This window comes from Primulina tabacum, chromosome 13, assembly GCF_025594145.1.
Source record: "Primulina tabacum isolate GXHZ01 chromosome 13, ASM2559414v2, whole genome shotgun sequence".
Classification (NCBI taxonomy): Eukaryota; Viridiplantae; Streptophyta; class Magnoliopsida; order Lamiales; family Gesneriaceae; genus Primulina; species Primulina tabacum.
In genome coordinates this window covers 22,069,244-22,080,449 of record NC_134562.1, presented here as the reverse complement: position 1 = coordinate 22,080,449, position 11,206 = coordinate 22,069,244, and the positions used below count along the sequence as shown (strand labels likewise).

At 34.7% G+C, this 11,206-nt stretch overlaps 1 protein-coding gene and 1 long non-coding RNA gene across 2 annotated transcripts in view; both read left to right on the top strand.

Moving 5' to 3' along the window:
* LOC142522702 (uncharacterized) overlaps positions 1-11,206 on the top strand; it is a 90,572-nt gene that overhangs the window by 12,809 nt on the left and 66,557 nt on the right. The window lies entirely within an intron of this gene.
* Positions 3,495-8,719, top strand: LOC142523047 (inositol-tetrakisphosphate 1-kinase 3-like). The gene is made up of 5 exons (XM_075626687.1): positions 3,495-3,623; positions 7,753-7,846; positions 8,004-8,129; positions 8,225-8,401; positions 8,626-8,719. Exons 1-5 carry the CDS (start codon positions 3,495-3,497, stop codon positions 8,649-8,651), a joined length of 552 nt encoding a protein of 183 aa, XP_075482802.1. The 3' UTR covers positions 8,652-8,719.

Below are 11,206 nucleotides of genomic sequence, written 5' to 3'. Positions count from 1 at the left end.
GGCCTAATTACCTCGCCTGAAATCGGGGTCTATTTGTGATGTAATGACCTAAATCTATATCACGACTTGGTTTGATTTTAGGTGATAGCGTAATAATCCCACCGCATTATGGGAAAAGGAAAAATATCTTAATAAAGAATATCAAAACTCGACAAATCCCTTAAAATTCGGGATACTAATCTCTAAAAATCATAAGTTTTAGGGCTTCACGTTTGTCAGGCTCATGCATATGCTAAATTTTTTGAAACTAATGATAGTTTTTTAAATATTTTTGTAACAGTTTCCATAAGGGCCGCTAGAATAGGAACATTTAAATTAGAGAGTGCGTTATGAAAATTTGAGTAAGTCTATCGTGAGACGGTCTCATGCGGTCTGACGTGCTCTATATTTACAAAAAAAAAAATATTTAAAAAATAACATTACTTTCTATTGATCAGGTCAGATATACAAACTTATTTCATGAAAAAATCTCACTAGAGTTCTCGTGAAAAAGATGTCAAGTTGTGAAAAAACTATAGTTTGAAATACTGTTTAGTTGTACAGTTGTAGGCTTAAACATAGCTTATATTATTGGATAATCATTTAAATGTTTCACGTGAGTGGTAGTGGGTCAATGTACACTTTTTAAAAAAAAAAAAATCAATCATATTTTTCTGATAAAAATTACAAGTCATTTGTGATAAGAACAGTTGACTTTACTGGAAAATACATGTTGTTAGGCATAAAAAAATTTGATTATTTTATTAAGTTTAACAGCTTTAATCTCTAATACACGATCATTGAAAGAGTTAATTAATATAAAAGTATGGAAAATATTGAAAATGTGTGTATCAGATTTTAAGTATTGTATGCAGGTGTCGTAACACATATCCACGGCATGTCGTGAAATATATTAATTAAAGACATAAATAAACTTTATGAATAAAATAAGACATAATTGATCATCCACAAGTATAACTACTTGTACAGTGCTTTGAGACAAAATATTTACTAGAAAATCGTAAATAGTTTACAAAACCAATACTAGAAAAATTACGAAAAACGTTATTTCTTAACATGTAAATGAAATAAATTGCATCATAAATAAACAAAAACAAAGCCATAGATGCAACAATTGTATCGCAAAAACCTGGAGCCACAAATAATTCTTCAACCAACACTTTACATGAGTGTTATCTTCGAGTATCTCCAACACTTCATGGCAACACTACAAACTTCGTGATTCGATCAAGCAAAATCTTCATTGATGTAATTTTTTGTTCTTCCTACGGTGTTTCACTACTCTCCTTCGACTCTAAAACAAAACCCACAAGAGCAATGATCCCATTTTTATATACTTAATTCCTATATCCTAGAGTTTATTCCTTGTATATAATCCTACACAAATATGGAAATAAAAATTTCATTAGGGAATAAACTTTTTTTTAATAATGGTATAATATCTAGAGATAAACATCAATATTAAAGAAAATTTTATTAGTCTAGAAAGGAAAAACTAATATTTTAATATCCCAATATTAACAACAAGGAAAAATTAATTAAGGAATAAGGTATTTCATTCAATCTCCCCATTTTGGGATCTTTTTACTATTTTTGGGTTTATGGACAAAACATTCAAAAATAATACTATCTTCCGGATATACATTATCTCCTCCGTATAATAACTCCCTCTAAGTTAGATAGTTTTCTCCCCCTGAATTTAGACATATGAGTACAGTGTTGTTAAATAGGTGTTGTAACACGTAAACCAGTACATTCAGAAATTTTATAAACAGAACATGATAAATGATCTTATAGGGCTAAAAACTCATAGATAGAAAAATCAAAAAAAACTAAGGAGCTTCTCCAACATTATCTTGATCATGATCAAATAAACTACGGAGTATGTCCAGTAGTATCATGATCATCATCAAAATCAACATCAGACTCAATCCATTTTTGCATCAGCAGCAGCTTCAGCTTCGGCTTCTACTCCCTTTTTTTGTTCAGCTAAGGAATGACACAAACTTCCAACAACAACTCATACTCGGCCACTTGGGCTTAATAGAACTCCATGACCTCTCGTGCAGTCTGAATTTGTTATCGGATAAAATCTATTTGAGCTTGAATATGAGAGGTAGAGAACATAACCTACTTAGAAGGTTTTCCCCCGAAACAGATTTAGCTTCAAATGGTTTGATTCCAAATGCTGAAGCACAAATGTTGCCAACATCCTAGGCAACACTAAGCTCAAACTAGGAAAGATCAACCTTTCTGTTTCCATTGAAATATGCAGGTACAATCTTCAGTTGTTCACCCGCATCAGACAGTTCTTCATCAATATGCTTGAAAATCCTTGGGATTCAAAAATCTCATAGATCAAAGAGGGAAAATATAGATTGGTTGATTTGAAGCCTCCATATGTAAGCTTCAAAACATTATTGAATACTATCTGGCCAAAATTGAAAGTGATACTACCAGTACAAATCATGTAGAGAACAATGGCCTGAGGTTTAATAACCACCGTAGTGTTGGTAGAGGGAGTCCAGTTTTTATTGCGGTCTCGTGCAAAACATAATACAATGAAGTTAAATTTGCTTCAGACATCCATTTGGGATGATCTGGAAACATCTTTGTTATACCTCCAGTGAGAACATCTGTATTGACATTGAAATCAGGTGACTTCCTCGTCTTTTTCTCCAGCAGGGGTGTTTTAGAAGACATTTATGACTTCAGGATTAAAATATAAAATCCTGTCATGGACATACACCCTGCCAAACTTCACTGATATTTCATCTCTAGCACTGGATAGGAGATTGGAGTAAAATTCCAGAACATATCTTCTGGCATAATATGTAGTCGCAGAGCTTACAATAGCCAACATTCCTCATTTTTCGAAGAAAACAGTCAGATTTTGTTGTCCATACCTCCACATCAATATTTTTTGTTCAATAAATTATCTACTGATTTACAGTGGCCACAAAGCTAAAGAAACTTCAGAGTAAAACTTAGTGGAGAAGGACTTTCTCACATCATAGTCCACAAAGTCAATATTATCTTCGGTGTTGATAACATCGGCCTCAACATCGACAGTAGCATCAGCAAAGTCATCAACAGACTCACTTTCTACAACATCATTAACTTCTGACTCATGATCATCAGTATTTTCCTTATACTCAAAATTAGATTCAGAAGAGGAACTGTCAGAAGGGTTAGGATGATTGTCATCAAATTCTTGTAGCATCTCCTCATTGGGCTCCTTATCATCAGAGGTAATTTTTTTGCACCATTTTCTTCTTTTAAGCAAGCAAGAAACTCAGCCAAGGATTGTTCATCGTCAGTAGAATAAACAGGATCACTAGGTCTTGGAACAACCTTTGGTTCTACTTTAGAAGATGTTGAACAGTAGCAGTCAAAGATGTTGTGTTCTTCATAGAAAAACCAGGTTTTATTCGTGCGAATAACTGAAAATACTCATCATTCGAGTCATCTCCAAAAGATAAATCGGGATCCAAATGGTATGCGGAGGAGGACGACCCTTTCAATTTCTTGGATGGGACAAAGTCAGGGATACCCTGCTTGTCTCTTTGATCTTCTTAGAGGTGGATGAGGAGGAAAAACTCTACTCTACGCCTCGTGATCTTGTGGGTTGTCAAGTTCGATTGCATTGCTTGGTTCTCCAGGGGCAATGGTTTCAATTGGAATAGGATCCTCTTCGACAACAACCTATTGGAAGCTCTCAACAGTCGGTGTTTCTGTGGGTAGTGTTGTCACATTGGTGGAACACCCAAACTCTCTGCCATCTCATTGCGGATATCAAAGGGATCGTACCCACTTCCTGTAATTTAAGATAAAAGATAAGTGATTATAGATGAATAGCTGAGAGATAGAATTAGAGAATGAAATCGCAGTTATCACAAAAAGAATTTTATTATTCGATAGATGAGTTAATCAACAGTAGTAAATTTGTTCAATTATGGTAATCATTTAAAAGCTATGACTTCAAACGGTAACTTTATACAAACCAAACCAAACCAAATTCCCCAATCAAAGTTTAATCTCTCATCAAAACAAATCTGAACCGATGCGATCTTTATTTCAAGAAAACATCCAGGTTTAACGTCGAGTTTATTTAACCCACTAACCATTAAATATCAGGAAAATTCAAAATCAAGAAGATAAGGGTTTTCTTCAAAATGTTATAGGTTAAATGTTGATAACCCACTGAGTAAGAAATGTTCACAAGACAAATAGAGTGCATGTCCTAATTATGCCTCAATTATTATAAAATAAAGAAGTATTAGACGATGATCAAATTGTATTATATTTGTATTTGGTGTTTGCGATACTTCTTTTAAACACTCCCAATTTTGAGTCAAACTTGCATGAACTTTCTTTTGATTAAAAAATTGTAACTTCCACACTGGAATAACAATCTTCAATGGACTCTTTTAGGTAGCTTTTTCCCTTTCTATGTTGACTTATAAGTGATAGCTCTCACATTAGAAGAATGGTATGCATAGGACTCTTCTACCTATCTTTATCCATTTTATTCTAAAATATATAATTTTTTATTTCTCATCTTTTTCTTTTTCTCCGTTTTCCTCAAATTTTCTAAGTAAAATTTTCACATTGGACAAGATCATGAAAAACACAAACATCTTGAACTACTACTCCATTACTTGATTGGAAGTTTGAATACCAACTAAGTGCACGCCATAAAATAGCCATCAGTGTTCATACTTTACACCAAATAGTATGAATAATATATGCAATATGTCTATTATTCAACAAAAGAACATGCATGCAAGGTGTTGTCACACGTGTTGCAACATCCACGACAACACACGTGAGTGATCATTTTACATGCAAGCTGAGAGACTTCTGTAGGTTGAAAATCTTTCGAATCTAAAGTTTTGTAAAAATATCATCCATTTGATTCTCAGTTCTAACAAATTCAATTCAAATTATAAATTTCTCAACCAAATCTTGAATAAAATGATATATAATGTCAATATGTTTTGTTTGAAGGTGTTGCATTGGATTTTTTGAAATATTAATAGCACTTGAGTTCTCACAGTAAATCATCAAGGTCTTACTATGAAAACAATAATTCTCAACCATTTAATTCATCCACATAGGTTGTGAACAACAACTATAAGCTTCCACATATTCAGATTCCGCAGTAGACAAAGACACACAATTTTGTTTTCTACTGTACCATGCCACTAAATTATTTCCCAAGTAGAAATAATCTCCACTTATTTCCTAGGTAGAAACTACCTCCACTTGTACTCTTCTTATCATCTAAGTCACCAGCCCAGACATCGTCACGAAATCACACCACATTTGTATTTCTTTCTTTGGTGTACCACAAACCTAGATCAACAGTCCATGCAATATATCTTAGAATTCGCTTGACAACCTTTTGATGATTGATCCTAGTTTTAGCTTGATATCTAGTACATAAACATACACTGAACAATATATCACGGCAATTAGCACCTAATTAGAGAAGACTACCAAAGATGCTGCGGTACAGAGTGTTTTCCACGCCTTCGGCAACATCATCCTAGATAGCTTTTCACTAGACCCCATGAGAGTTTTCATATGCTTATTGTTCTCATTTGAAAATTTTTGAACCAAATTTTTGCATACTTGGATTGACACAAAAAGATATCATCAAACAACTGTTTAATTTGAAATCCAAGAAAAAAAACTTAATTCACCTACCATGCTCATTTCAATTTATGAAGACATGCATTCAACAAAATTATCCAGATTCTTTTGTGAAGAAGTATAAAAAATTATATCATCCACATAAACTTGAAAAATCATAATATTAAGTTTATCCTTTGAATAAATGAAGTTTTATCAACCTTACCTCGTTTCAAGCAATGTTAAGAAAATAGTCTATCAACCTACCGTACCATGCTCGTGGAGCCTGTTTCGGTCCATACAATACCTTCTTCAGCTTGTAAACATGGTACAAGTGATGTGGATCCTTAAATCCTTTTGATTGACTTAAATAAACTTCTTCATTTAAAATACAAATTAAAACTATAATGAAAATATGTATTGTTTGAGGGTGTTGCATTGGATTTTTTGAAATATTAATAGCACTTGAGTTATCACAGTAAATCATCAAGGTCTTACTATGAAAAACATAATTCTCAACCATTTGATTCATCCACATAAGTTGTGAACAACAACTACCAGCTTCCACATATTCAGATTCAGCAGTAGACAAAGACACAAATTTTTTTTTCTAGTGTACCATGACACTAAATTATTTCCTAGGTAGAAACAATCTCCACTTATTTCCTAGTTAGAAACAACCTCCACTTGTACACTTCTTATCATCTAAGTCACCAGCCCAGACATCATCACTAAATCACACCACATTTGTACTTATTTCTTTGGTGTACCACAAAACTAGATCAAATTTCCATGCAATATAACTTAGAATTCTCTTGACAACCTTTGATGAGTGATCATAGGTTTAGCTTGATATCTAGTACATAACATACACTGAACAATATATCAGGGCAACTAGCACTTAATTAGAGAAGACTACCAATGATGCTACGGTACTGAGTGTTGTCCACACCTTTGGCAAAATCATCCTAGATAGCTTTTCACTAGACCACATAGGAGTTTTCATATGCTTAGTGTTCTCATTTGAAAATTTTTGAACCAAATTTTTGCATACTTGGATGGCACAGAAAGATACCATCAAACAACTGTTTAATTTGAAATCAAAGAAAAAAAACTTAAATCATCTACCATGCTTATTTCAAATTGTGAAGACATGCATTCAACAAAATTATCCAGATTCTTTTGTAAAGACGTACCAAAAATTATATCATCCACATAAACTTGACAAATCATAATATTAAATTTTATCCTTTGAATAAAAGAAGTTTTATAAACCTCACCCTCGTTTGAAACAATGTTAAGAAAATAGTCTATCAACCTATCGTACCATGCTCGTGGAGCCTGTTTCAGTCCATACAATGCCTTCTTCAGCTTGTAAACATTGTACAAGTGATGTTGGATCCTTAAATCCTTTTGGTTGACTTACATAAACTTCTTCATTTAAAATACAATTTAAAAACTCACTCTTCACATCCATTTATACAATTTTATTTTCATATGGCGTGCATCCCAAGCAATAGTCCTACGGATTCAATTCAGGCTACAGATGCAAAAGTTTTATCAAACTCTACCCTCAACTTGTGTGTACTGTTGAGCGACCAACAGTGCCTTGTTTCTAATAACATTATTTGATTCATTAGTTTTGTTCTTAAAAATCCATTTAGTTCAAATTACATTCACATTTTCAGGTCTTGGAACTAAATCTCACGCATCATTGTGGACAACTGATCAATTTCTTCATCCACAGCATTGACCCAAAATTCATCTTTTAATGCATCAAAAATATTTTTTGGTTCAATATGTGACACAAAGCAAGAGTGTGTTTACCTGACAGTATACGGAACTCATGCATACTAAACAAATCATTTTTCGGTAGTCAACTTTATCATTTCTTCTAGTTTGCATGTCCCCATGTACTTCTCCAATGATCTTTGAAGATGGATGATTCTTCTGAATTTTACTGCGAATAATCTTTCCCATCATTGATCAAGGTATCATCCTCATGTAAGAAATCTGATTCGTGCTAATGCGCCAGTTATGGACATTTTCAGAACTAACAAATTTAGCAAAGTAAGATGCAAGTGCCATCAGGTTTCACTTCCATTTTGTATTTAGGAAAAGTTCGCGTTCCTAAACAGATTGGTTATCGAGAAAGATCCATCATCTATTCCAGAGGCAGTGAACAAGGCTTGGCTGAGACTACCTATTGGTACGTTCCTTTGATATTTGCGTGAACTCTAATATCATAATAGTGATGGATAAACTTGGAACTGTTCTCTGGTAGGCAGCCACTATATACTTTATGCAACTGAGCAGGACTTAGGAGATCTTGTCATGATTTATCCTCATTTTGCTATATTGTAATCGGTCTAATGGATATTTCAGTGGCAAAGCCGTGGTTGCCAAGTCACATGAGCTGTCTCTTGCTTACGATGAGTGCTCTCTCCAGAAGTTGGAACCCCCTCTAGTTTTGCAGGAATTCATTAATCATGGTAGGATTCCATTGTTAATCTCATGTTCAGCAACTTCCCTATGCTTACAATAGAAAATTCATCCATGTTGCACCTCCTCTTTTATTAAATTGTAGGAGGTGTACTCTTCAAAGTTTATATTGTTGGGGAAGCAGTAAAGGTGGTCAGGCGTTTCTCCTTGCCTGATGTCAGTAAGCGTGAATTATCAAAGAATATGGGTGTTTATCGCTTTCCAAGAGTATCTTGTGCTGCTGCATCTGCCGATGAAGCAGACTTGGATCCTGGTATTGCTGGTGAGCAGTTTTTTTTATGACACAGACTTTTGAGTGCAAACTACTATGTAGAATTACAATTTTAGTGTGAGTGCGGTGGAGTGCGCTTCCTTTACGGCCCATGAAACAAGATTTAATATCCCTTTCAAATGATTGATCATTTGTTGAGTTGAGTTAGGTGATTATTTTTTGGTTGCATTGACATTTGAAAGGATAATCACCTTTTTCTTTACCATCTTTATCAGAGCTTCCTCCAGGTCCGTTACCTTGAGAGACTGGCCAGGAACTACGTCGGCGACTGGTACTCCCAATGCCCTTTGTTATTTCTGTCCATATTGAGTTGATGCGAACGACAATTTTATTCATTTGCGAATGTGACAAAATCCAGCACGAAAAAAAATTCGTGAATAGTAACTGTGCGTTTTGCGCGGAAACCCGGCCCCTGCATGCGCCAGCGCGCAGAAAGAGAGGCCGGAAAGCTGTTTGCGCGAGATTCATGCACCCGTGCGCGGGTGAAAACACAGACATTTGACGGGCTATTCTTGGTCTTCGGAACATTCACACACTTGCAATAATTTAAACTCTAGCCATGAAGAAAAGAGAGGAGGAGCCGAAATCAAACAAAAAAATTCAGAGAGCAGAAAAGATAGCGAGAACGAAGACTCAAGGAACAAAGAACGCGTCTATCGGGGACGGAGACGTGATTCTGATTCGATTCTTCTTCCATTCTTCGTACTTAATTTTAGTCTATTAGTGATGTCGGAAACACATGAATTTTTTTACTGTTTTTCGTTATGAACTAATTTCTTTAATATAGAGGACGACGTAGCTTGGTCGAATCTTATTTTTGAATTGTTGATTTTTATATGCAAAGTTCTTCTTATTTTATTTATATTTTTCCGATTTTATTGCTTTCCAATTACTTGATCAATAATGAATTGTCATATTTGTTAGAGATCTATCACTCGGGAGAGAGGATTTGAATATGACCCTAAGAAAATATATCAGTTGGTCTTTATAGAGCTCGGAAGGCTAATAACTCCAACACATAATTAAAAGAATTATTGTGGAATTGCAATGATTTATTTTTTGATTTTTTGATAGAGATATTGAAATTGATTTTTAGATAATTGATTCCTAACAATCATTTGGGAAATAAAGTAGAAATAGTTGAGAATTCTTGGCTAGTAAACATGTTGAAATTATAAATATTGATGTCAATGATAATTTAATATAGTGAATACCATGTGAAAACGTACATCTACATTCTTATTCTCACTGATTTGAAAACGTTTGCGAGCTTTCATTAATTTTAATTCATAATTAACAACAAACATTTTTGAGAATTTTCTAAATGAAGTCTGATTATTTAATTGTAGTAGTTAATTTTTGCACTCCATGTGGGATCGACATCCGTGCTCTACCGAGTACTAAAATCTGACACCGTACACTTACAAGTAGCAAATATTGCAACAAGTTTTGCATCGTTGCCGGAGAGAGCTCTAATTAATTTTAATATTAATATCTTTACGAATTAGTCTAAAACTTTAATTTAGATATTATTTATTTATTCACTTATCCGGTTCTCTGCTGTTGGAGTTTCTGCGAAAAACTAAAAGCCTCGACTCGTTGCTTTTTGAACAAGAAATTGAAAAGACAGCAAGAGCCTTGAGAAAAGCAAGAAGAGAAGAGGTAAAATCAATGGCTGAATACAGAGAGAACGAAAACACACTCCCTCCTATGGTGCTATCAGAGACCATTTCAAATCGGTGATCACGTCCACTACTCTGGCATAGCCCGCAAACGATAAATGCTAACAATTTCGAGCTAAAGTCAGCACTGATTGACATGGTTCAGCATAAAAAGTTTGGGGGAGCAGCAATTGTGATCCAATCATTTTATTAAATTGCTTCTATAAAAACGGACCTGGAGATTACAGACACAGTAAAATCTAATAATGTTCTTGACGATATTATTAAATTGCTTCTATTTCATTTTTTTTTTAGGGATCAAGATAGAGGTTGGCTCCAATCACTGTTGCTAGGGAGCATAATTCTTGGCAGAAATTGGCTACAAAATTCCTTGCAACATACTTCCCACCTGCCAAGTTTGCATAGCTGAAGATTGAGATCAGCACCTTCAGGCATAATGAATATGATCAGCTGTGTGAAACTTGGAACATTACAGGAACTTGCTCAGAAAGATGTCCAAACCATGGATACGAAGATTGGGTACAGATTGAGTTGTTATACTGTGTTGAATTGCCAGACACGGACGACGGTTGATGCAGCCGCTGGTGGTACAATATTTGCGAAATCTCCAGACCAAGCATATAATTTGCTTGAGCAGATGATTATCAGTAGCTACCAGTGGCTCAGTGAGATATCAGGAGTGAAGAAGACGGGCGGGTTGTACGTAGTGGACGCCATCACTTCACTTATTGCACAAGTTTCTGAACTGAATACCCAACTCGCAGCAGTGAATAAAGGACAATATACATATGAAGTAGCAGCTAGAGCTACAAAAGAAGGTCCAAGCATGGAAACATCACATTACGTCAATAATCATGGATATGGCGGCTATGGAGGTAATTATTCTCCTAATCAATATCATCATAGCCTACGTAACCATGAAAATTTTTCGTATGCCAATGAAAATTATGTGTTGAATCTCTAGGGTCAATGCACAAAAGGTAGAAGGCAAACCATCTCTTGATGATTTAGTCATTACTTTTGTGAGTGAGTCTTCAAAGAGGATGGAGCAGACATATACTACTCTTGACAACCTAGAGACACACATGACCAATGTTGGTGCTTCCATGAAAAT